Source organism: Poeciliopsis prolifica, unplaced genomic scaffold (assembly GCF_027474105.1).
Source record: "Poeciliopsis prolifica strain line A6 unplaced genomic scaffold, Auburn_PproV2 SCAFFOLD025, whole genome shotgun sequence".
NCBI classification, from domain to species: domain Eukaryota; kingdom Metazoa; phylum Chordata; class Actinopteri; order Cyprinodontiformes; family Poeciliidae; genus Poeciliopsis; species Poeciliopsis prolifica.
Window position 1 is genome coordinate 4,724,331 of NW_026562400.1, and position 27,985 is coordinate 4,752,315.

At 37.4% G+C, this 27,985-nt stretch overlaps 1 protein-coding gene across 3 annotated transcripts in view; it reads right to left on the reverse strand.

Annotated features, from left to right (window-relative positions):
* Positions 1-27,985, reverse strand: part of cadm4 (cell adhesion molecule 4) — a 209,822-nt gene that overhangs the window by 16,836 nt on the left and 165,001 nt on the right. For all 3 annotated transcript variants that reach the window (XM_055047078.1, XM_055047081.1, XM_055047080.1), the window contains exons 2-6: positions 25,284-25,430; positions 16,978-17,265; positions 9,897-10,058; positions 7,222-7,312; positions 1,911-2,083 (exon numbers count right to left, since the gene is read on the reverse strand). In XM_055047078.1, coding sequence (XP_054903053.1) covers positions 1,911-2,083; positions 7,222-7,312; positions 9,897-10,058; positions 16,978-17,265; positions 25,284-25,430 — 861 coding nt within the window. The remainder of the gene's footprint in view (positions 1-1,910; positions 2,084-7,221; positions 7,313-9,896; positions 10,059-16,977; positions 17,266-25,283; positions 25,431-27,985) is intronic.

Consider the following 27,985-nt stretch of genomic DNA (forward strand, 5'->3'; position numbering starts at 1 on the left):
CACAAATACCACAGAGGCAAGAAAAGAAATTTTCTTCTGACAAGAAATAAGAAGAAAATGTTTCCCCAGATGCATCTGTAGACATCGAAGCTTTTAATGTCCACTCTGTTAAGAAGCGCCTGGGGAAAGAAAAAAATAAGCTAGTGGGTGGGGGATATTGTCTTTTATCTTGCCACTGCTGCCACCCTAAAAAAACTGTCATTATTAGTGTCACTGAAAGGTTGTACAATGGCATGTACAGGGCATCAATGTGTGTGAGAAAAGTGGTGTTGGTGTTATGGGTGTTGAGGGGTTGCTAACTAAAAGCAGCTCAAAATTGTTCCATAATACATCTCTGTTCTCTGCATTCACCCTTTCTGCTTCTGATCTCCAAATCAGGTGCTAAGCGCAATGACAGGAGCCTCCACAAGGGGCTGGGGAGCCTCGATCAAAAAGTAGCAAGCCCTGCTAAGTGAGAGTAACGTTGGTGTAATTAGGCTAAAATCAAAAACAAGCCAGAAGCCAGCCACTAATGATGAGCTCACGTTGCAGTTTATCCTCACTGATGTCCCCACATAAACAAAATCATGTGTTGTCCTTACACTACTGAAAGTTTAGTCAGTCGTTTCACGCTGCACTGACACGTTACCATTCATCAAAACCTTGCTCTTTCAGATGCAACTCAACCTCCGACAGAAAGTTGGCCAATTTGTCACAGCTGCTGAAAAACAGAGGTATGAGATTTTCCTGAGGTCTGTATTATCAGTTCCACTGAGCCATGATGCCATTTAACCAAACTGGATTAGCTATCAGTAAAGGAGAAAATATCACCATATCATAAAGTTATGATATGGTGGTATCATAACCATATCATAACTTGGTGATATGGTTATGAATGAAACAATTTATGGTTAGTGAAACACTTGGGAAATATAAACAACAAAAACTTCCTTGAGTAACTCTCGCTCCTCTCCAATATGTCTGCTTATGCAAAAAACAGAGCATTGATTTTAATCTAAATGCAACAGATGCTTAGCTGTTGTTTTTCTGCCAAATTTAATTACGTAAACATGTAAAAAAAAAAAAAAATCTGAACTTTGTTGTCTGTTTCTGGTGTGTCAGTGAGTTTTGAAAAAAACACACAGATCTTCCATCTGTTGCACAAGATCTGGATCCGATCCCAGACTTTGATTGGACCAATGGCAGGCTACAAGGTTACCAGTCCATTATGGTGCTAACACAAAAACACACTCAATCACACACAACCATACTTACAGTCAAATTAGAGACACAAGTACATCTACCATTCACATTTTTTGCTCTGGAAGAGCAAAACAGGGCACTCAAGGACTGCCATAACCAGGCACTTTAAGAATAAGCAAACTTTATCCCCCCAAAAATTGGAAGGATAAGTCCAAAACGTTTACTGGTAAGAAAAAAAAAAAAAAAAAAAAAAAATCGGCCGTCTTCACTTATTGCACTCAAGAGATTTCAGTTCTTCAAAATTCCCTGAGGAGAAAATTGAGTCCCAGCGGAGATAATGAAAGAGCAACACACAAAGAAAATACCAAATAATAATGTTTCTAAGCGTTCTTGTTGAGGCAGCCTGAACATCATGTGGACTCAGTTGCACAGAATATTTAGTAAAGAAGATCTGCTATGACCAGAGCAAAAATAAAATATAATTCTTAAAATAAAACACAGCCTGAAGACAAATAAAATGTATCAAGATTTAAAGTGTCTGTTGTTCTGTGCAATAACAACCATATTCTGAAGATGCTGGAAAGAAGAGATGATCAATAAAAACTCAAAAGAACAATCTCAAACAAACAACAATATAACAAAGAACATGAAATTACTAAGAGTAGTTAACAACTTAAAAGTGGGATGGAAAGGAAAAAATCAATGGAACAAATTGTTGACATACTCACCATACACCAACAGGGTGTAATGATCAGCTGCACGACCGTAGTTGTTCTGGGCTTGGCACAAATATGTCCCGTTGTGTGATTGGCTGAGACGGGATATCTGCAGAGTAGGCCCAGAAATCTCTGCTCTCTCAGGCAAAGTGTCGTTTATCTTGGACCACAGGATGTCTCTTGGCCTAGGAGGAAAGATTGAGTCAGAATATTAAAAATGATGCTGAATTCAGTGTATGAGCTCATTATGATATGGGAAAATCACTCGCTAGAGTAAGTCTAAAACGTCACAACAGGATAAATCTTTTCACTTCATCCACTCGTGTGTTTTTCAGTTTGACTGTAAACTGAAACCAACTAGACTGACTTCAAGACCAGATAATTAGTTAAGTTTTGTTAACATACCTCCAACAGGAAACTGATGAAATAGTATCTTTTATTCCTTTATTGTATTTTGTAATGTCACATTGATGAAACTAATAATATTAAGACCAGAGGGCAGTACATACTGCACAAAAGCAGAGAAATTAGTCATTTTACTTGAGGCTGCAATAGCAAAAGCAAAGTTCTTGCTGGCAAGGATATTTCATACTTCACAGGAATTAAAGTGCAGACCTACCTGGCAGTATTCATAGGTCTTTCCTACTGCAGAATATTCATATTTCAGCTTTCATATTTCTCGGATAGCACACAAGAAAAAAAAAAACGTTCTGCCCAGAATATACATCAAGAACAAGAGCTGGAAGAGCTCCCAAACTGTGAACAAAAAGACAAACGCGTCCTTTTGTTCTTGTGGCAATGGGAAACTAATTTCTATTCCTGCAGAGTTCAGTCATATTCAGTAAAACAGAATGCATTCTGATTAGGGTCGCTTGTCAGAATAAAAGTACCTTTTGAAAATAACATTAAAGCACATGTTAAAAATTTTTGTATTAAAATTCTAAGTGGTGTGGTGTAATACTCTAATATCAAATATTACGTTTTCATTTGCTGAAATTTGCACAGATTCTTTAACTATAAAACACTTTTTCAGTATGAAATATTTAACAGCATTTTATGGATAATGTTCATACTTTTAAATAAATGAAGGTTATGATATAGTTACATTTTCAGTCCATGCATTAAGTATGTTAGTGCATTTGTTTTAAAACATTGTTTTATGTCAATGTGTTAAAGAGATTTGATTCCCTTTGTAATATTATTCAAAGCACAGACAAATTCTTGAATCAATAAAAGATTTAGACTGAGAAGTATTTGCATTCAAAATGGAAAGCTAGCTTATGACACAAACCAATATATTTTGCATACAATGCTCAGCAGAGTTTAGGTGTTGGTACTAAAAAAAAAAAAAAAGAAAGTCAAGTTAAAAGAATGGACTGCAGCACAAGCAGGCAGGGGTGCTATAAAAAGAAAGGTGGCATGGAAGGGTAAAGTGGCCCAGAGGGCGAGGGTGAGGGAGATAAGAAGACAGAATAGAGGGGGTTTTGAAGAAGAAGCCGATGGTAACAGGGGGCCGAATCCTGAAAAATAATGAGGAGGTATATGGTCAGAGAGCAAGAATGGTGTGAAACGGGTAGCAGGAGGGAGAGAGTGGCAGATGAGAGCGAAAAAGGGTGTCAGGTGTGGAAGGTGGTAAAAAAGACAAAAGCAGGAGGAAAGACTAATATTACTGAGGGAAAAAAAGAGGGGAGATGATATGGAGGAAAATGAAAGACAGGAACAGGGAGACAAAATGATTTGGTCATGAAAGACAGGCAGCCAGAGCAGACAGGAGGTGTGAGGATTACAAAGACATCCGGGTGAAGAAATCTGTGCGAGTACAGCGTCTGTTTCTGGCTGGGTGTCATGCCTCACGCCACTTTGGACAGATTACAATCCTGACTCATCTGGGTTCTAATCCTTCAGGAAGTCTAATTAAACTTCCTTCTTGCTCAGTCCCTCACATGCAAGCCCTCTCACATACTAAATATGCAATGCAGAATCTTACTCTCTGCTTCAAACTCGTAAGTACACACTTATACTCCTGGCCTCTGTAATCCCTTTTAAAGCTAATTCACAAATAAGGAGGTAAGCGAGTGACATTACGGCATCCTCTTCTTAATACCAGACACACTAACTGTAACCTTTCACCAAAACGTAGTGTCATTTAATTAGTTCTTATTGCCTAACAAGCAGTTAACAAACTTAGAGAAGAAAACAAGTGGGTGGCCTTGGTGCGGTGTTTGTGTGTAAAGCATGAGATCGAGGTCAGAGTGCAGAACCGCCTGAAGTACCACCCAGTGATCTCCAAAACACACGCTAACACACATCTATACATACACACAATGCTCCCAATCAGCCTCTACAAAGCTTCAGAGAGGCTAGGGCCAACTCGGTTTTCAGCCAGTCCTCTCAGTTGGATTTCACTAAAGACATCACACAAAAACATGAACACATGCACACGCGCGTGTGTTCACTTTTTGGCTGCACAGAGCTTTACTGGGGGAGCTTTAGTGGACCTGATGCCCACAGACAGACGGACCATCTAGGAGCAGGCTTAACGGCTTAGGGCCCAATATCATTCTGTAGAGTGCACAGAGTCCATGGAAAAAAAATAAATAAAGGTTTGTTTCAAAGTTGGCTTTGAAAAGTGTTCAGATTTTGTTCAGGTTTTACACATCCAAGTCACGCACCTTCACTAATAAGTTCTTAATTAGAGTAAGAGTTTGGAGCAACCTCTTAAATTCCCATTGTCCTTCACGCTGCAAAACTGAACTCAAAACAAAGAAGCTTCTTCTGAATGCAAAGAGGATAATTTGATGACAGAGTCAGTTTTCTTTGCTTTTTACAAAGGCGATTTATCACATTGATCATGCTAATAAACGACAGTTTGAACAGTTTTAGCTTTGCTCAGGAAAGTTTAATCAAACCTCACTGTAACAGCCCTTGTCTACTTAGTTCTGTAAAGGAAATAACCTGAGAAGTACTCAGTCTTCATTTCAAAAGTCAGCTTAAATAAAGAACAGATGAGTCCTGCATTAATAATTAACCAGTGATTTGAGATCGGAGGAACCTGACAATTATTAAATTATCACAGGGATTGGGTAGAATAATTTTTATCCTGGTGTAATGATGCATAAGTTCAGTCACAGCCATATGTACCATTTTGGTGATTTCCAGCTTTACTGTGACAGCAGACTTTTAGCATAACATACGAAAACTGATAACCCTCATTTTAACAATATAGACAAAGGATTTTGAAAACGTTTTAAACCCAAGACTAACTAATTAAGGTAAACGACAGGATAACATTTAAGGGAACCCAGCAAGAAGCAAACCACATGGCACTAAGAGCAAACGATCTGATCTGAGGAGAAGTGAATAAAACTCGAGGGTAAATATACCGGAGAGGCGATTACTGTTAAAAAAAAAAAATAATAAAAACAAGCCAGTGATTACTGATGTGTAGCAGCTGTGAGGGAGGAGGAAGCTTGAGGCAACTGAGGAAAAACAAATGAGAGGGAAAAGCAAGTTCATAGAGCTGTAAAAATTAAAGTAATAGCTAAACAAACAAAAGAAGCATACAAACCCCCAAAACAAAGACTGAAGCGCAAAAGGGAATCATAAAAACAATGGCTGAATAAAGCACAAGAAAACACAATAGCCTATAAAACATGACAAAATAGCACAAAATAAGTCCTTAAATTGATGATGCTTTTGTGATCAAAATATCAGACAGAAAGAAAATAAAGCAGTATAAAGAAAACATTACAGCATTAAAGTGAACAGATTTAATAAATTTTTACTCCCACTGTGTGTATTTCAGACTGTTTTTTCAGCCAAACATAGTTTAAACAATCCTTTTTCAGTGTGTGTTTCACGTCAGAAGATCAGTAGTAGGACACTCCCTCCCAACTCTATTCCCACTGGGAAAAAAATAATTAGCTTCAGTATGAAAAACTGTCTAATGCAAGTACAAGTAACACAGAGCTCCCATGACATTGTTGAGGTTTAAACCTTTTTTTTTTTACATTTCACTTCGAAAATATTGAACTATCTCTCTATTAAAAGAGAAATCAATTGTTAAGTCTTCATAGTTCATACGTTTTAATGTGTACTGTTAATGTTAAGAAAAAAAAAACACAGAGGTAGACTATCTCTGTTGTTTACATAGCTGACCTGTGACATTGTCAGGGTTTCGGTATGAAGCACCCAGTTTACCGAAGATTTGCTTTCTACTGAATAGCTAAAGTATATCAGTTATCGCAAACTTTAACCTGTGTGTCTCTTTATATCTCAACTGCCTTTTTTATTGCATCTCATTTCTCAGCTTTAGATGCAGACAAATAGTGGTGATGAATGTGAAACACTAAACATTATGTTTCTGTAAAATCATTACATCTAAGTGGAGGTGGCTACATCATATGTACAGCATCCCAGTGATATAAATGAGAAATATTAAATAAAATAAAACATTTGTTATGCAACACTGCCTGATATTTGTGTATTTTCTTGGGTGGAAGTGTGAAGCTTTTAAGCTCTCTGCCTGAGCCAGACTGTGTGTGGAAATGTCACAAAAAGCCTAAATAACAGAAAATTGTCCAACTCAGGGTATAAAGTGCATAACAGCCATTAAGACGTCCCACCACGCTAGAAATCTGTGAGGTAAGTTTCTAAGGGCACTAATTTTGATGTGCAGGATTTACCAACCGTGTGCTTGCAAATTCAGTTTTTACTTTCATTATTAAGAATTTTCTAAAGCAGTGTTCTGTGAAAAATGATGTGCAGTCAATAGGTTGTGGTTTATGGCTATCCCTTTACGAAAACTGGCACAAGCGGCTTTGAATGTCCATGGATGGACAGACAGACAGACAGACAGACAACTAAATGAGGTAAGAGAGGTCAACTTCTCAGCAATATTAAAGCTGTTTACCCCTGTGGGTTTCTCTGCAGCTATCTGCTGGCTTGTGGTTGTCTAGAATTGAAATACCACTTCTTAGCAGGTAAAACTTCACTGTGCAAAAGGGTTTTTATCCCGCTTTTTGCATGCTGTTAATTTTTTTATGTGCTGATACTGTCCTTCCGTGCTCTCCTCAAAGCGTCTTTCGTAAATACGTTCCAATGAATCGTTTTGCACAGGTTGCATTTTGCCCTTTGTAAAAATAGCCGTTTCATGTGATTTAGGAGGTGAAGTGAAGGATATCTGTTTTGTCTTAGAAATTTAAACAATTTTCTGAAGTAACTGTTGCAAACTTTGTCCTTTAATGTCAAGTATAAATCAAAGCAAATGTCCTCAGAAACATACTTCTAGAAAACGACTTTCAGTGCAAATAGAGACACTTACAAAGGATTCCCAGTGATAGAGCAGGTGAGGCTGAGTGAGTCGCCCTCGCGCAAAATCCCTGTGGGAGAAACAATCCGCACTGTGGGAGCAACTGTGGAGAAACATAAAGAAGTGAGAGCGTGTCACTATGTGGGTACGGTTGCAAAATCTATACAAAACAGACCGTAATACAGCAACAGTTCAGGTGGAACAAAAAGGAATAACAAAAGACAAAAGAGAGTAGGGAGAGACGAGAACAAAAATGAGGACCAAGGGAAAAGTGATAAAGTGGCAGGAAGAAGAATCTTTAACATCTGTTTCCTAGGCAACGAGCCCACAATCCTACGGTTTGTGACACCTGTTATCATAAGCAGTCCACCGCTCCACCAGCTGCTGTACCGCGTTTACTTCAATAACACAGCGACAGGAAGCCAAATCCACACAGATGAAGTGGCCATTATTACCAGTTCTGCGACTGGATTTGCCACCAGCATGCAGAATGTGGAGCCTGATAAATATTAATCATTCGGATCCATCAACAAACAGCTATATACATGTGGCAAATTAACTGTTCTCAAAAGCTGATGCAGAATTACTTGCTGAGCGTGAATCATATTGCCAAAAGTAAATATTTATGCATGCCTGTGGAATGTTTGACTTTGCAAAATTATGGACATATTGCTGGATAAGAGTCCCACTGAACTGGCAGGCATGCTGATATGGAGAGAAAACAAACGATACAACAGAATATTGCTCTGGCAGCATTCAATCAGCAAATTGAGGTGAAATGTGCTAATGTTTATTCTCCTGCTTTAATGTGCATAAAATATGCAACTGCGGGAAAGCTGTTTGGTGAACAGGCAAAAAGAAAATAAATAAATTGTAATCTAACTGAACTGAAAGTAACATTATTTTTGTCATTTAATAAAAGATAGTGATATTAACAATGTGCATATGAAAATATTGTTTCAAATAGCATGGAAATGTGCACTACAGAAATACAATCTGTATATCTTGATTTTTCTTTCCAGAAATGGAAAGGTTTTGCTTTTATCCTGAAAAACCAAACGTTCAGATGACTTATAATTCCTCAGCTATCCACTTTTACAACACAACACATTTCACTGGGAAACCGTGTTCTTAATCTTCATTTTATGCCAAGTGAAAACATTTTAGATGTTTCAAAGTGCATTATAAATTACAAACACGGAGTAAGGCTCATTTTAGTGACAACATGAGACATCATGTAAAATTTCAGATCAAATGAAACATAAAGTCCTTTTATATTGCAAACTTGAAAGTGTTCTTATTTGTAATGATGTCAGTATAACAGTCAGAGACTAAGATCTTGGCAGTTTGTGATGTTTATTTTGTTATGAAACAACTTCAAGTCATAAATACAGACTTCTATTAGTTAGAATTTTCAGAAGATACATGAAGAGGTTCTTATGAGAAATGTTTAGATCATAAACCATGACTGTCTTTAGCTTATAAATCAGACACGCAAATATGCGCCTCACCTCTCAACTAAAACAACAAAATTGTAATTCTTAGCTTTCCCCAAAACATTGCTATAGTCTCTAATAATTTTGCTGTTGTAAACCTAATAATTTCTTTGGTTTCATCTCATGTGCCAGATATACAAGCCAGCAGAGAAATTCTGAATCTGTATACTATCGCTTTTCTGAGTGAATTCAAGTTTACTCCAAAAAATCTGCTGTTATGATACTAGTGATTTACTGCTAGCTGCTAATAATGCTTAAATTAGCATTTACAGCTTCCTGAATGTGCTAATCTAAAGAACTATTTCAGTGTTTAATGAGTCTAGACTGCATTTAACTACCTCTAATTAAAATATGTAATGCATATTTTGATCAAATTGAAAGGGATAATTTTACACAAAAAAGAGATTAAAAACCATATGGGAGCTGCTATTGTATCTATGGAAACACAAAAATATAGAATTTTTAATCCATCCTTGGTATTAGGGGCAACTTAATATTAGTGAAGCATAAAAACCTCAATAAATGAACAGTTCAATCCTGGACTGGTTTATTTTACAGTGATTACAAATTATTTGAAAGAGTCTAATATTTGTGAAACCTTAATACTATTTGTGACACAGAATCCTTTTTTTGTATCTTATCTTAGCTCCCTAAGAGAATATCAAAACTAGGGAATTAAAGCTACTCTAAGCATTTTAATGCACTTCCTCCTGTAAGACAGCATTAGATTTTTACTACTTTCTGCAAATAAGCCTGCTGGGATCAATCCATCCCTAAGCAGTCCTGAGATCATTGTACATACTAATCGAGAATAGTTTTTCATTTCTTCATGTAGATGTTGGTAAGCTCTTAAAACCACAGGCCAGGACCCTGACTTGGCTGCGGCTCTATTTCTGCTCAACAGGATCTCTACGCATTGCACTTTAATGAGGACAGGACTCACACTGAGCTGCTCAACATACCTCAGAAAATCTGGTCTAAAATGAATCATTCATTGTTTAAAAAAATGAGTAACTATGACAAATTTTTGCAGGGGAAACAATATAATGAATACCATGAAAGTATTAATTTAGACGACAGCAGCACAGATGGAGTAATGAGCAGTTTTGAAATATTTAGAAGAGAACATTATGCCTTTTCATTTGCTTGACAGGTTGTAAGAAAGTGTCGTAATAAGGTGAGAGGACTTACAATACACGTCCAGCCGATAATGTCGAACCCTCTTTTGGCCACTCAGCGCAGGGTGGATTGCCTCGCAGTTCAGCGCCGCCCCGTTGTCTTTCCTCTCCACTGGGATGCGGATGGTGCTGGAGACGCTGAATGTCTTCGCATTGTCCTGCTGTGACACAACACCTATGGAGAGGAAGAGAAAATAGATGGGGGATGAATGTGGAAGTTAGCAGTCAAAACACAAATTTGTTCTTTCTTTTTACCACCAGCAGCGAAATCACAGTATTGAAAGGAGAAGGCAGCGGGGAGGAGATTGTTAGCCAGGGCCTCAGAGGGGGGGACAGAAGAAAGTATGCCAACGAAGAGGTAGAAGTTAGTAACAGATGAATGAGTTTTTCAGTGCTTCAACAGGCATCCACAGAGGGGTGGATGAGTGGAAAGCAGAATGAAAAAGGGGCAAGAGAAGAGAAAGCAATTTGCATCTACATTTCATGGCAATTATGAGCAGCAGCACTGTTTGTATTCAGATAGCAAATCAACTAAATGTTTTGGGTGTCTGCAACCAAAAGAAAGGGAGAGGGGAAAAAAGGGAGAGGGACCAAAGGATAAAAGAGGGAATATGCATAAACCAATTGAGATTTTAACTGAAGTAGACACTGGGTGGGGGAGTGGGACATCACAGTGAAAGCGTGAGACACAAAAAGAAAAGGAAGCAATAGAAATATGATTGATGTGGGTATGTGTGTCTATATGTTTGAAGGAAAGCAGACATGAAAGAGGACGATAAGAGCGGAAGGCAAGATGAGGAGGCAGGGAGGGGCGGCAGGAGGAGGGAGGAGAAAAAGCCGGGGTGAGCTAACGGGACTTGACACGGTCACGTACCAGGAGTTTGTGCTTGTTTAGGCAGAATACAATATTGCTTTTATCACACTGAGTTTTCAATTATTGCTGGCAAGCAAACGAAAGTTGGCCTAATCGAAGCCTGGGAGATGGCAGCAGCGAGTTCTGATGAACAGAAATGAGGGAGCGGTGGAAAGATAGCGTCTTAATTAAAGAGTGCCTCATATCTGCTGGGGATCTGCTTCTAACCTTTAGTGTCACAGTTCATTTAGCTCAAGGCCAAAGGATGAAGAAGGTAGGAGAGAAAATGGAAATAGAGGAACCAAGGGAGGAGAAGACAGAACGATAAAGCCACAAAAATCAGACAAGAGAAGTAGAGTTCCCATCTGTCTTTATAACTTTTGAGGGCCTTTACAAACTTCAGCCGTGCCAAGACATGTTGCGACTTTGTCAGAAACAGAGTTCAACAAAAAAAGGGAAAAGTATCAGATTAAAAGAAAGGTCTAGGAAGCAAGTGGGAGGACAGAAAGCATAGTCAGAATGATAAAATAGGTGTATTCTGACAGGAAAGAAGAAGAATGTGGATGAAAGAGAGAGCGTCACATAACAAAGAGAAATGAGATCATAGCTGACATGAAGTCTGACTGCTTGTTACATCTTCAGGAGCTGTTTAACACTGGTTATTAAACATTACTAATAGCATGACAATCCGTCGTATCTGAACGGACTTGTGACTGTAATCAAATCACAAGAACTGAAAATGTGGCATGTAGACATTGTGAATTCTGCTTCATAATGATAGAAAGAGCCGATATCGAAGGATCAAAAAGCAACATTCCTATGAATGCTTGGCTGCCACAAGCCAGTTATCCCTGTGGTAACTTTTCTGACAAAAGTTACCAGAGTCAATAATGTGAGAAGAAACTTTTTAATTAATGACTCTTCGCACATCTTGAGTAGCTGAAACTTGTTCTGAATATGAATTTCCAAGATTTGACAAAAAGATTAACTTTGACTCATTTGGACGTGAACAACGTGCTTTGATAGTAAACATTGTTTACAGTGTTCCAGGGTTGTCTTGTATTACTCTCCTTTGATCCCTCATCATCTCTGAGAAGCTTCCAAATGCTGAGTAAACCTTTCTTCACACAGCATGACCCTGCCTTCACCATGTTCTACAATGTAGATAGTTTTCTCACTGTGAAAAGTAATTATTTCAACAAAACACATTTTTGCCTGCAAGCCAAAAAGCTTCATGTTTGTATAATCAGAGAACATCATATGTTTCAACATGTTTGATTTGTCCCCTAAATAGATTGTGGCAACGTTTAAACATGGCTTTTTATTGCTTTCTCTCCACAATGGCTTTCCTCTTTTCAATCCTCCATGCAGACCAGATTTGAGTCACAAATTCTTTTATCTGAGCTGTGGGTCTCTGTAGCTCCTCTAGAGCAACTACAGACTTTTTAGCTGCTTCTATGATTAATGCTTACCTTGCATGACTTTTCACATTTGGTATACAGCCAGTATTTCTAGTTATGCTGTTGAATTAAAAAGTGCTCTGTAAGATGTTCAAATTGTGGAACATTGTTACATAACCTATCCCTGGTTTCTCCACAACTTTCTCCCTGACCTGTTTGCAGTGGCTCTTGGTCTTCAAGATGCTATTTTTTCACTAATGTTCGATACTCACAAAGTTCTGTGGACTTCACCAAACAGCTGAATTTCTAAGATTAAATAACACACATGGAGACTGTATTTACAAGTGATGTAGCTTCTGAGGAATAAAGATTGGACATAATTAATTAGGCATGTCAGAAAAAATGGAGCTGGACTTAAATGAATATCACTTAATTTGTGGATTTATAATTTCATTATTAAAAGTGATAGTTGTTCATACAATTCGCAATTCTTCCCTAATTTGTGTTTTTGCACTACATAAAATCCCAATAAAATACACGAGCTTGTGGTTGTGACTTGAAAAAAATTCAAGTGGTCTGAATACTTTTGTAAGGAACTGCAAGTTAAGGGTTTTGCATTTGTGGGCCAATAACTGCTGCAAACAACTACAAGACTTATCAGGATGCACAAATAAACTCAAAAAAGCACTATTCCCTACGTTTTTGAGTTAGGGTAGGTTTGATTTACTATCCAGAAATGCACAATGTCACAGTCAGTAGTGCTAAAGTTGCTAAGGGGCCTAATGCCTCATAAAAAACGTTTCATGCAGCTTAAAAAAGTCAGTTTCACAATCATTTTGTCTTTGTTTTATTCAAACAGTAAATTACTGTTTCAGTGCAGAGCTGCTTACAGTGCTACTCTTCACTTTGTGCACATTGGAGTGTGTGTAATTATACACGTCAGAAGCCTCTGCTCCTAATTTAAATAATTGATGACCGTTCATGACAGGAAGCCTCATTAAAACACACAGTATAGTTATAATAAAATTAATAAAAAATTTAACAGTCTAACACATCCAACAGTAAATCAGAGCTCTTTTTTTTCTCACTGATATTTTAGTAAAAAAAAGAAAAAGCATTTCTTGTGATACAACGCAATTCTGTGTTTTCTTAAAAAATAAAAATGGTCAGGAAGTTCCATGTGCCTCATAGAGAAGATATATACTTTTCCAGCTTGGTTTTATTTGTACAGTAGGGTTGATAAGCAGTGCAAGGAAAAACATAGAGCCTGATCATTATCCAGGTGTGGAGACATATAGATAAAGACATATGAAAAAGGAAAATTATTTGTGTTTGTAAACATTAGTTTGACATTAGTTAGTGAAAAGAGACTGAAAATGTTTCAGTATGAAAAAAAAAAAATTAAACATGAAAACACTGGTATGTAGTGAGTAACTGAGCAGCAACACTTTTAATTTCAAAACAAATCAGATTTTAATATCAACATCTATGTAGATGTTTTTCTATCCATCTATACATACTTAACTGGGTTCTAAGAGAGAAATCTGAACTAACCCATTTAGTGGCAAAGGTTCCCAAAAACCACTGTGTATTTTGCTTAAAAAGTATAATTGGTGCATCTCTCCTGTGCTGTAAGCCTTTATGAGAGCTAGAAGCATGGTTACAAGCAGTTTAGTGAATAAACCAAAAATTTAAGGAATTTTATATTACGTCTCGTATTAGGCACATGAGCCGAGTTAATGACAGAGACGATTTCTCCTGGCTGAATAGCCTCAAGGAAGATAGATCTCAAATATGTTATTGTGTCAAGCACCCCTTCAATAGAAAGAAATAGAAAGAATGAAATAAACCGACTTAGATCAAGGTAACAGTCTAATAAAATGCTCTTGGATTTATCGGAAGCAAAAGACGAAAGGTTAGAGGGTTATAAATGAATCCGTCTGCCTTTCAGAGTCTGAGATAGAGGAAGAGAGAGAGTTGGAAATCTAAAATAAGAGTGATCTGAGCCTTTGTGTATTAGTAGACTTGTCAGATTATGAGCAAATAAGATAAACTTTTTATGTGTGATTCCAGAGACATCTGTTTATTATGTTTATGTATTCAGTAGTCGCTTTTATCCAAAACAACTTACAAAGGAAGACAGAATAATGCAGTTATGTCTTCATGACTACAGAATGAAGATCTCTAGTCATGTTCTGTCAGAGGTGACAGTGTTCAATATAAGTGGGAAATGCACAAGGAGAAAAAGCAATAGGAGGGTTAAGGAAATAGAAGGGGAAAGGAAGCATTCGGTAAGTTGGAAGATGCTCTCTAAGAAGATGGGTGTTCAAGAGTTTCTTGCTGATAGACAGGGATGTCTGTGTATTGGTAGGCCTCAGAAGGTCATCCCACCATCTTGGAAAGAGCCTAGATTTCTTGGGTATGATGTAGGAACAGTCCTTTCTGGAGTGATCAAGTTGTGACACATTTATTTGCAAAAGCTTTGCAGTAGATGAGAACCCATTTATTAAGAACTTTCTAAGTTAACATCAGACTTTTGAATTGTTAACTGTAGCCTAAAGGTAGCAAGAGGTGGGATGAAGGGATGACTGTGTGTGTTTGGGAAGGCTGTTTGAAAACCAGGCACTTTTTTTACCTTTATTTTACCAGCTACGTTGATTGTGAACAAATACTTGGTTTTCCTCTGTGACTTTTCTGGAAAACCTGCATAAGTTTCACAGCAAAGGCTGAAAAGTTTTTCTTTTTATGCCAATTTCAAGTAAATTTGCAAACTGAATATGAGTCAGGAGTGTTTTGGGCTCTTTGGATATTTATTGTCAAGAGTGAAGAGCAGGGAAGAGTTATAGTTGAATGTTCTGAACTCTTTTTCAACACTCAACTAACTCAAAATCTGTCTGGTGGTCAAGTATTGGTTGTTTTTTTTCACCAACTGTAAAAGCTTTCGAGTTGATTTCGAGTGGGATTGGTACTGCGAAGATTTTTCTGAGTTTTTGGCAAAAAAGCTCTTTGTGTAAGTGAAAAAGTCTATATAGAAATTTGGAAAAATACAAGAAATCCATCAGAGAAAGAGCAAAAATTCAGGTGAGGACGAGTGAGCACATTTTTGGGAAAATAAAATAACACATCAAAAACACGCCTGGTGCATTGGTAAGGTACATCCATTGCATCTTTCCAATATTGAAGGCTAAAACAGCTCATGCATAAAGAAAAATCCCTTTCCATGTCTACCTTCCAGAAAAGATTCAGGAGTAATATTTAAACCTCTCCAAGGAATGGTTTAGATGTTTATTCACAAATAAAAAATGGAAAGCTGGGCCAATGGATATTAATTGTGCTTCTTTACTCTGATACTGATGGAAAACTATGCCTGTACATTTCTGCTGCTGAAGTCATTTTCAAAAGAGTTGTAGCTATAATCTAATCAAAATTTGCTGCTACATAGTTGAACTCAGGAATACTAAATACATATATATACTAATATACATATATGCCAGACTTTTGAGATTTGTATTTGTTAAAATCTGCTAACAATTATGGCTAATTTGTCTTTCACACTACTTTGTGGGGCTTTGAGGTTATGATGTGACAAATTGTTAGAAGATTCATGGGGTAGGAATACTTTTGCGAGGCTATATCATCTGCACAGAGAATAGGCTCATTATCGTAATAGTTTTTATTCTGGCCAGATAAAATTAAGATCCACTGCAACCAAAATAACAGACAGGAAGCAAACAGGGCAGGCTTGAAATATTTATGAACAAAAGCATCCAAAATAAAGGCAGAATGACAGCTCAGTGTTTACTGATGATGTGATAAAAATAAGAGCATTGCCTATATGAATTTCAAAACATACCATAAATATACAGAAAATGGAATATCTTCTCACATCCAGGTATATTTAAAACGGTGGATTTGAAGAAGCTTCACAGAACAGATAGCCAGTGACCCAAAACATATTGCAAAAGCAAACCTGAAGATTTTAGTGGTAAAAAAAAGAGGAGTATCCTGCAGTGGCCACGGTCAATCCCTTAATCTGAAACTCACTGAGGTGCATTTCACTTTCTGAAAGCTTTATTAAAGGCAGAAATACCTGTGGATGCACAAAAGCTGTAGCAAATACTTACAAATATATAAACAATAATGCTTTCCTATTTGGTTTCCATGTGGTGCACCAGCTAGAAACTCCAGAGCTCATCAGCATATTATGAGTTAACATTTAATAGAATTTATTCACTTCTAAGAGCATTATAGTAGACAAAAATGAATCTATTTTTATTTAACACATCAAAGTGATATAAAATGTGTCACTTTTCAAGAATTGCTTCATCGAACTGTGAATTTGTTTTGATTATAAGTGTGAATGTATTCTAGACATAATAAAAATGTGTAAAAACATTTGCAGATGCTGATGATCTGTTGTCGCTGTATACACTCCTACTAATACGCAACATGGTGGGGTTCCTTAATGAACTCATAATGACTCCCAGCGACAACAGGACTGTAAAATTACTTCAGTTCCAATGTGAAGAAATGTTTGACTTCAGTGATTAAAATGGAGGAAATGTTAGGTAAAAGTCTGGCACCTCAACGGCTCAAATACTCATTTTTCCTTCATTTATTCACCCGTCTTTACCTGCTCTTTTTCCCCTGATTCAGCTCCCTTTCATCCTGTCAACCCATCAATCACCCATCCATTTATTTCCATTTTATTCTGCACTCAGTCTGTGGTGTAAACCTACCATTCCACTTCACCTGTCTTTTACCATCTCATTAACTTTCACATTCATCTCTCCTAATCATCTACCCATCCATCACTCCACAGCTAAGCAGTGTCCTTGTACCTGGTATCTCGCGGCCATTGCGCATCCAGCGCAGGGTAGTGGCCGGCTTGCTTCGCGGTGACACGCAGGTGAGCTCGGCCTCGCCGCCCTCCACAGCCTCCTGCTTCACCTCCACCGTCGGGGTTTCTGGAGGGACGGACACAGATAGCGTCGCCACCTGGTGGTGCGTAGCATCCGTGTACAGCTGGCAGAAGTAGCCTCCCTCATCGGACACGCTGACGTTGGTCAGGGTGATGCGCACCAGCCGTTGCGTGAAGAGCACCATCTGGAAACGGTCGTCCTTCAGAGCTAGAGTAAGGGGAAAATAAAAAGAGAAAACTTACTGTTGTAGAGGTTGTCACAAAAACGGGAATGAAAATGGAGTGTACACAAGAGAGGTAGTAGCAAACAGTTGGATGATGGTAAGAGTAAAAGTCATATAAAAACAAAAAAATATTCACATTTTTCAGTAACTGAGACAAGGCAGAAACTGGTAGGAATTTCTGGGTCGGACCAGTCGTCTTCTACATGTGACAATAGCATCCATATGTTAATATCAAGGAATACAGACAAAATCTATTTTTATCCAAAACTCCATTCAAAATCTCCTAAAACCTTGTGTGAGAATATGTTGTGGTCTGATGAAACCAAACTTTAGTAACTTCATAGTTACTAAAGTTTAGTAACTTCATAGTTACTAAAGTTTAGGTAAGTTTAACATAAAAACAGCAAATCCCCAAAAGACTACAATACCCGGATTAAATATTGTGGTGGCACCATCATCGTCAGGGGTTATTTTTGCCTCAGATAAAATTAGACTTACTGAAAAGGGAAGTGAAATTACTGAAAGTGTGGAATAAAAGGTGCAAAACCTTCAGGTGTCTATAACGTCGAATATTGCAAGACCTTTAACTTCTTAGAGTCATTGTGAGTCCTTGCACCAGAGAAAATCAACAAAACAATGGCTGCACCAGCTTAATACTGCTACATAATAATGATATCAAGTTATTGCTAAAGGTCATTATGTTACCTATAAATTAGGTCAACTTTATAGGTCAAATTGGGGAAGAAAGGTTAGTTGCACTTTAGTGTGTACAGTCAAAGCTGCAGCTTTTAATGGGCCTCATAACAGAAAGATTGTAGTGTGCTGTTGCAAGTGATTTCAAAACATATTGTTTTATTCTTGTTAAATCTTTTTTAGTGCACCTCTCTGTAGATATAGATAACCTTTTACTTATACTGTCTGGTAAGTATTGACAAATTCCTAAGAGAAACACAGGCCGCATAATTCAGTGGCATGACATTTTCAGCTTTGAAATCAGTTATTACTTGGCCTCCAGACAGTTAGCTCTGTTTTCAGTGAACAGCCGGTTCTATCTCATAAAGCGAGGAGTCCGAATAGAGTTTCAACATCTAATTTGTGATGTCACTGTTATGAGCAGCTCAGCACACAAAGTAGAGGCTGTGAGCATCCCTGATGATTGCTGCCCTGGTACTGATAGCACTGCTAAATCTAAAGTTTCGTTTGAGGGAAAAAAATAAAAAATAAATAAGAAAGTTCAGAGCAAGTTTGCAAAGTGAGTCTCCAGAGCTCTAGAGCCACTTCAGTATGTGGATTGATACAACTCAGCCTGTATATTCACTCCCTAATTTCCTGCTCATTTTCTTCTCAGTACTGATTGGACTGTCATGAAGTATAATGGAGTCTTTACATGTTCTTTCTTGTTAGTTTGTCCATTCTAATTTAAGAGAAGATTGTTTTAAGATTTTAATTATTGTCGTTTTCCCTGCCTCATCTTCGTGGAGTACAAACAACACTACATGTTCAATGAAACAAACCTTTAGAACGGGCAGCTTTTGACACGAGCTGAATGCTCCAAGTCGTAAAATGACATCAGCTTTCAAAACACAGCAATTGCAGTCCACCTTGAACCTCAAATCAGCGAGCTACAAAATATCACAGTGCATGAACAAGAAAGATGGAGGAACATTAAAAGCTTGAAAGTGAAAAGGTGAGCTTGTAGCAGTTTTTCTTTTGAAAGGAAAGGAATCGAGTTAATGGGAGGAAAAATCCTGGTAATACCCAATAATTCAATAGCTGTCTGTAGATGACAGTAACTCGGTGACCACAGATTCACATAAATGCCTCTAAGGCTCAGTTTGTATTAAGCTGACCGTGAAACCGCTCTCATTTTGTGTTTGGTTCGGTCCCCGTTTTGTTTCTTTTGTGTTTGGCTCAACGAGATAAAAAACCTTAACACCTCCCTTATGTAGCGCCTGGCCACCTTACAGCACAGTACGCAATATCAGAGAGAAAGCTAGAGATATTTTTTGTGGATAAGTGCATCTTTGTTTGTTTTCTAGAGGGAGCAAAGAGGAGAGGAAAGCAAATTGAAAGAAATAATCTAATATATGTACATTCTTTAACAGCAACATATTATTCGGTATAATACTGAATACAGTTGCCTGGCTTGGAGACATGAAGTTAGTCCACTCCTCCAGATCCAATGCCACAATAATCTCTCCACCTCATCCAAATCTCTTTTTCTCTCCCCTGAATAGCGGTGTGAGGATTGTTAGAGCTATTCCCCACAGACAGGTAAGTCTTTTTCCTCCTCTCTGCACAAAATGGCAACTAAATGTCAGACTGCTGTTCTAGTCCAAGTTCACCTTTATTGTCCTGTCTCATTTGCATGCTGATGAGGGCTGGCAAAAGGAGAAGAAATAGAGACATGGACCACTGAGGAGGAGAAAGGCTCCATTTGGTTAGTTGCCCTCTTTTGCTAAAGCTGACCGTCCCCACATTGTCATAAAACAAACTGCGACAGGTTGCTTGCTTGCACAACATGTTGCAAACATTTTCTTCGCTAACTGCAGTGGCTTTATTTTGGGAGTTTATAGCTAATAGAAATGAATGGAGAAAGACCCTGGTTTATGATCTGGTTGGCAGATGGATAATGGCCACGGATGTATGGAAGTGAAAAGTCAACAAGATATAATTTATGTTTTCGGGAACTGTCCCATAATGGGACTTTTTATTTGCTTTCAGCAGAGTACTGCAAAAATATTCATACTAAACTTATTCTGTTTTTGTAAAATTGTCGTCACTAACTTTAGTAATTTACAGGGCTTTTATGGGATAGACCACAAACTTATAATGAAGTGTGAACCTGCGATAACCTCAAGCTAATTTACATCTACTTGATTTGTGAAGGCCTGAACGGTTTGTTTTAGAACATTACTGAATTAACAGCATCAGGAGGATTAAGTAACACATAAAGGCATGACGCTGTGAAGAAGTTTGAATTAGAAAAAAAAAATATCCAAAGATTGAAATTTCTCACAGAGTGCCGTTTTATCCAGCACCATGGGAAATGACACAACTGTAATCCTGCTAAGACGAGTGTCCAACTAACAGGAAGCCCCTGCTGAATCTGGGGAAGCTGCGTATATTCAAAGTTCTGGTAACAGAAGAGACCAAAATGTTACTTTTTGATCTACACGCAAAGCACATTTAATCCTCATTTGGTGACGCTTTATTTTACCAAGGCAAAAGAAAGTGTTCAGAGTTGATTGAACTAAACACAGGGCTAAACACAGGGCAAGCCTGTGAGAAAATCTGTTACAGGTTACGAAAGATTTGAGACTGAGCCAAATGTTCACCTTTCAGCATGAGAAAGCTAAACGTATAGCCAGAGCCAAAGCTTGGATCGAGGGATTTCTATATGTGTGGATGACCCAGTCAAATCCAGAGCCAAATGCAACTAAAAACATTGGAAACAACTGTTCACAAATGATTTCCATCCAATCTGACTGGAGTGGAGCTATTTTGCAAAGAAAGAAAAAACTGAGTCTATATGCACAAAGCCGATAGAAATATATCCCCAAAAGAGAAGTGATTCTACAAAGCATTGACTCAGAGGCGTAGTGAAAAGAATCTAAAAGAGTACATTTTCAGTTCTACATCAGCCAAAAAAGTTGTAAATCATGAATCCTTCTTCTTCTACTTCACAATTATATGTGACTTTATCTAGGCCAATCAAATAAAATCCCATTGAAACACACTGAGGTATGTGGTCGTATGAAAAAGTTCAATGGGGATGGATACCTATTCAAAGCAGTGTAGCAATAAAAATGTAACATATTCTCTAAAAATTGCATCCCCTCCTTAAGCAATGTATTTTTCCCCGTTTCTCTTTTTGCCTCATCCTCTGCCCCGATCCCCCTTCACTCCTTCTGTATATTCTCTCTCATTTTCTCTTTCATTCTCAGCTTTACACCACGTCTTTCTCTTTCTCTGTGTTCTTATTAGTCTTCACCATGCTTTCCTGGAGGGTGCAAGTCAACGTCTGATGTGAGAGCAGACTAGGCAGCTCAGAATGTCTTACTTAATGGAAATTACAGTTGTGCTGATCTGATAGGAAGAGAGTCAAGGCTGAAAGTTAGATTCTCTGCCCAAAAGCACCAACTTCAACTCTCCAATTTAGTCCACTTCTTGATTGAGGTGATGGACAAGTGAAGTGGAGAAAAAATCCATAGAGTGGAGTTTTGTATGTGTAAAAAATGAATGGCTGCAATTTTATCCTTCTTCTAAATTTCCCCTGCTGAAAATAAAGAGAAATTTATTTTCAGTCTTATTTTCTAGTGAATAGTCTTGATTGTTGAATCAAAACAAATTGCTGTTTGTAGGTTTTTATGAATAGATGGTTAAAAATGTGTTTAAATATAAACTTTTCAAAACAATGTCATAACAATTGATTACAGAAAAACAAAGTATGACTCACTGCTGTTTGCTTTGTTAGCTGGAAACATCAACAAAAAAATATGAAGCTAAATTCAACAAATAACCGGGCTTTGTGAATGATGCACAAAGCCCGGTTTTATTAATTTTCTTGTGATTGAAAATAAAACATCTAATACAGTTTAAGCACATTTTATCCTCAAGAAATCTCATAATGCAATAGTATTGCAATCATTTTCCTTTTAACATGTTTTCATCAGAGCAAGGTTGAACTTTAACCTCCAGACTTTAGGCTATTTATCAAGCAACTGTTTATTACCTTGAACTGATGCAAGCTTTTTTTTTTTTGCTTTAACAAGATTCTACAGTTATTAGTTAGTGACAAATACGATGATTTGAAATTATGCTTTGTAAAAAAAGATTTTAACTGTGTTAAAAATGACCTTGTGCACAAACCTCTCCTACTTTTTGCTCGGTAAAAAGAGACAGAATATTTTAGTGACTTTTCAGTGAAAAATATTATATTTTTACACAGTCAACTTCTATCTTTAAATTACAATATTATCCTACTTTGCAGCTAATAATCATTAGTGGTTTAGTGGTTTATTGTAGTCACTTTAATAGACATTCACTAGGTTTCAAAAGTACCCCCAAAGCAAATTTCTGTTAAAATTCTTGTTTGCTGACAGGTTACAAAAAATTTTGATTGATCCAATTGTAACAATACTCCCATATATTTTCCAGGTCTCCACATAAAAAGTTAAGACTCAAGCCTGGATGTTTTGGTTTTATTTTTATCTTCCAGGACTGGCTAAAAGTCTTCCAAAAGCATGAAACATGGAAGTATAATGATTAAGGTTACTGATCTTCAGATCAGATAAAAGTTACCAGTGAGTTTTAACCTGAACGTTCAGTTTCCTGCTAGGACAAGATGAATATCTGAAGATGGAAAGGATGAAGATTGGAGAACTAAATCCGACAGAACATGTGTGCAGTTTGGATCCTACAGAATACAACTCAAAATGTTAATATTTTAAAATAGTTTATTATGGTTTCATTGTTTTACATCAGTCCTTTTATTTTAACTGCGCTGTGCACATCTTAGATATAAATTGTTTTTAGCCAATTCTAAAAATGCACCTTGTTGGAACAAGTCATGTTTCCTCATTTGCAGTTTTTGTCCAAACTCTTGTTTGTTGCAGGTAATTTCTTAGATGTCTAGTTCTGACTGCTCTTTAACAGCTACAAGAAACCATTGACATTTTAGCTGATGCACGCTAGAAACTAGGCAACATTAGAGTGCAGATGTATTGTAACACACACCCACAGAAGCAGAAAACCCCTAAATAAATCAGACAAGCAGATACAGATAATTTAAACATGCAAATTAACTAACGTCATACAAAATGTATTGATTAGATTTGGAAGTCTAGTTATTATTTCAAGGATAAAGATTGTTTCAGAATACATTTTTTATAAATTGCCTTGCTTCATGTGCAGGTCTGAATGTGCATGCACTCTCCATCTCCAACCACAATTCCCTAAGTTCACTTCTTCAGGATGCCTTTTTGTAATTGCTTCTGATTCCAGGAGTCCTTATGATTAGCCTCTACCCAGCTAATCATGGACTTCACAAAATTCTAATTAAATCCAATACGACTTGAAGAGCATCCAGTACCTGACAGGATCTTTAACATTCAGCAATCTGCTGAAAAATGCCTGCTGCCAGTTATATTTGTAATATTTCCCTTGCTTGCAGTTCAGCCACAAATTGTGGATAATGATTAATTTCCTTTTCAAGACTCATGCACTGAACTGGTTGCAGTTATTGAACTACATAATAACCAGTTCAGGATAGATAATACACCAGTTGAAACAGGCTGAAATTTCTGTATCACAAACTCACTGGGTGAACTCTTCAAAGTTTAATTCAGGTTTCAAAAATAAACTATTATGAATATTTGTGAATATGACAAAGCGCCGTTAAAAAGTATTCACACCCATGTAACGTTTTCAACTTATAACCCAAAGTGTATGTGAAATAACACAATGTAATGCATATCTAGTTTAGGTTATTAAACTAATATCAAAACAGCATCCTACCAATAATCAGAAAATGGGAAAAATATGTAACAATGGAAACCAACCAAAACATGGCTATTAAACTAAACTGAAGGACTGGGTAAGGAGACCATTAATCAGATAAACAGTCAGGAGCCCCTTAGTAACACTAGATGAGCTGCACAGATCCACAGCTCAAGTGGAAACATCTGTTGAGAAAAACTACTAAGTTTTACACTCCAAAAATCTGCTTTTATAGTAGAGATGTGTGAAAGAAAACGTCTGGGATAATGCAACAGACCTGACATTGAGATTCATGTTCACATTGTAGCAGCAGAACATGTTAACCGAGGAGTGCTTAAAACATCCAATTTCTTTGTGATATTCTTAAAATCAATGAATATCACCTCTTAGTTATGAGATATCTTGTATTTAATCTGTTGCACAAAATTCTGAGAAACTACATTCAGGTTTGTGGTTGTAGTGAGACAAACTAAAAAAAAACCTCAGGGGTGTGAATACTTCTGCAAGGCACTGCATGCTCGGTAATACTGTTAGCTTCTGAGGAGGCGCAAACGGTGCAGAGAATAAATCAAAGATTTCAACATTTGGCTTGGAGGAAAATAATGAAAAAATAAATAAACAAAATTAAAGATTTACTAGTGCAGATCCAGGTCAATAGACATAAGGCTGACAAATATAAGTGAACTTCAGAAGAACTGACTGGAGTTTGATTTTCCACTTCTGTCTAATTTCAAGGTAACGTTTATTGGAGACACAGCTGGTATAAAGTATAAAGCAACATCTTTTTGTTATGTTTTTCAAGTGATTGTAAGTTTAGAATATCCAAATATTTGCCCTCAAGCTGAACAAATGTATTTCACATTGCAGAAGATGTCACACAGATTATGAGGTACATAAATATATCCCGCTATACACAACACATTTTTTCTGCTTCATTTAGGCAGCCACACACAAATTTCAAAGGCAACACTTAGAATCCTTGATCACTGTTCTTTGGCTCGAAGGTTTCCCAGCAGCACTTAACAGAGTCTGGCGAAGGTAGCAACTTGCCCTTGGATTTAATTAGCAAGTAAAAACATCTAATGTTTGCCCACCCCCAGGACGTAAATTAAATGTGCCTTGATTATAATATTTGTTACAATGATAATTTTCCATGAAGTTGATTTAAAAAAAAAATAATAATCTTTGCCAGGTTGTGTTTTAATGAGGACTGTAATAAGCTCTGATCTCATCAATGGAGATAACCCTGGATTATTTAGAAAGCTTCAAATTATACTTTTAAAACCATCGCACTGCTATGAGTTTAGAATAAACCTCAGTTAACTTGGTGATTATCTGAATCTTTAATGTGAAATACTTTTCAAGCAAAATGAAAATTATCGGGAAGAACAATACAAAATGTGAAGGCTTGGTGTGTTTATGCCAGAACCTCCATCAAAGACGTCCTCCAAATGTCAGAAATGGCTAAAGCATCCACGCAGATGGATTAGCAGCCACAAACCTCTCGTGCCGTTGAAGAAGAGAGTCTGCCGGCGGGGATTCTGGATGACCACAATTGAGCCATCGTAGTTCTGCAGGCGGCAGGAGATCTGGGCAGTGCCTCCCTCCAAGACTGTCACATTCTCTGCTTGCACTGCTTGGCAACAGGCTGCGGGAGAGAAAGATTGATGTTCATAAAGTGATGCAAGGACTGCATGATGGAGAGCAAAAACACAGAGAGAGGAGAGCATAGGGAACAGATGCAGAAGAACAAAAAAAGATCAATTCACAACTCTCTTGAGATAGAATCTTTCAAAATAAGGTACTTAACACATTGCTCATTTATGTCCCATTTATCATAAAGACACAATGATAACAGCAGAAAAAAAAAAGAAAAGAAAGAGAAAGGAAAGAGACAGCAGGGAGATTGAAAGACAGAAAGATGACACTGAAAAATTCCACATGTTAAATAAGCAAAAACACAATGATTACAATCAGAAGGATAATAACCATCACCATTAATCCCTTACCAACTACTCACATTCCAACAACAATTTTGCCTCCAGCTATTCTAACAGATTTAATAAATTCAAGGTTGAAAATATTCAGTGCCAGCTGCATTTATTGGCACCACTGGCGAAAGTGTGTATTAAAATCATCTTTTATTGCAGCTGCATAATTTCACACGGAGAAATTTAGAAAAGTTCGACCTTTTTAAGGAGGAAAAAGGATTCAGTGTTAAGATGTATCAGTTTAGAAAGAACTCACTGGTGCCACAGTTGTTCCTCCTTTAACACTTCACAAGGTTGGACCATATGGTGAGTGAAGTGTTTGACCATCCCTCTTTGATTTGTTCATATGTTTGGATCATTATTCTGCTGCTAGATCCAGTGATGATCCATTTCGTGTTTACTGGTGCAGTCCCCCAGATTCACATCCAGAATGTTTATGATGCTGTGTACTCTAACAAGGACTCTAAAGAACTGTCTCCACCATATTCAACTGTGATCTCATCAAGTTGAATATGATGAGATCACATGTAAAAATGTAAAAATTACTTTTTACATTTTCATAATTTGTCTTAGTTTAATATCCCCTCCTGAAGAGTTAGATGTGACCTTTTGACTGCAAAGTCCCATTTGATCAAAGGTGTCAGTTACAGTTAAACTCCCAGAAGAATTGATCAAGCTCAACATATTTACTGTTGTGATGTTAAGACAAAACAATCTTTTGATTTGCCTTCTAAAATAGCGATAGCACCCAGATCAGCTATGGGTGATTTCCCACATATCCAGACCCATTCGATACATTTGAATATTAATGAATACACTATCTATTGAGCTCCACAGATTTACTTTTGTGACAGTAGGACAGAATTTATTTATTTTTTTAGCATTAATTCAGGATTACTGGTTGGCATGTAGATAGCATGTCCAGGTTCTTATGATCAGGATGTGATGCTTTGTGGCAATGAGCTGGAGGATATTTTTAATCCCTCATACTTAAAATATAAAAAATAAATATGGTTTCTTATCCAGCTTTAAAGATACTCAAATTAAAAGTCTGAAAATTTGATGATGTGATGTTTGGTGTTGGTTGCACTTAGAAACACAATCACCATGATTCTAACTTCTTCTTGACACTTTTAGCATCTTATATCTGCCTTTTTTAGTAAACTAGTTGTTGACTTGAGGTCGCTAACCTGACACACAACCTCCTACTTCTACTTCCATGCTTGGGAAAGGCATTGGCGCAGATGAACTGCGCCAAGTGTGATTGACTGGATCCATTTGAGCCCTGGAACCAACTGTGTCTAATTTAATATTGCAGTCTCATTGCATGAGTCTGAAGTGGAGAGCACTGATGCACCATTACACATTCATAATGCAATTCATCATCCAGGTGCATGCTAAACCCAACTGATTACATCCCATTATTCAAATCTAATGGTTCCTTATTAGAGTGGCAGGATGATGCACCAGCCTTGGCACTTGTGAACGGCTAACTCAGACATTCAGAGACCTTTTCTAACACCAGCTCCTCATAACTGCTCACCTGCAAATGAGAACAGAGATGGAATTCAAACAGTGCAAAATTACCACTCGCCCATACTTCCTTGAACAATCTGTTAATTAAAACTGATTGCTAGTCAACATCTTTAAACAAAGGAAGGTGATAAAACAGCAGGGGGTATCTTTGATGTTTCTCAAAGCACCTAAAGTCAGTTACAAAGACATTGGCTATTCTTTGCACAGCCAATGTTTGCTGACAAAACTTAGCTGAGTGTCCCCTCCTGCTGAGCTGAATGGGGTAGTGAGGACCATTGTCTGAATATGAATTATTTGAGGAGCAATTAGTCACATGGTTTGGAGCCAGAGGTTACCTTCAGAAGAGGAGCAGCTCACTGGTTCTCACCAACTCCTAATTTGCATCCCTATTTGCATTCCCTCCTTCCCCTGCAAAGTGTTGGCCGCGAAAAAGATTGAGGTAAAGAACAACATCAATATTGAACGGCAGTGATGAAACAGGCAATGAGAAGTGCAGAAAAAGGCGATGAGACTGTTGGCACATATACATATCACTGTGGAGTGCAGCGGTGTCTTTGAGCTCTGTAAAACACCTTTGGAAAGCAGGAAATGTTGGGAGACAAAACAGATGGTGGCTGCCACGACAGGAGGTGCTGACTTGACTGCTTTGGGACAAAATAAATGTCTGTATCTGCAA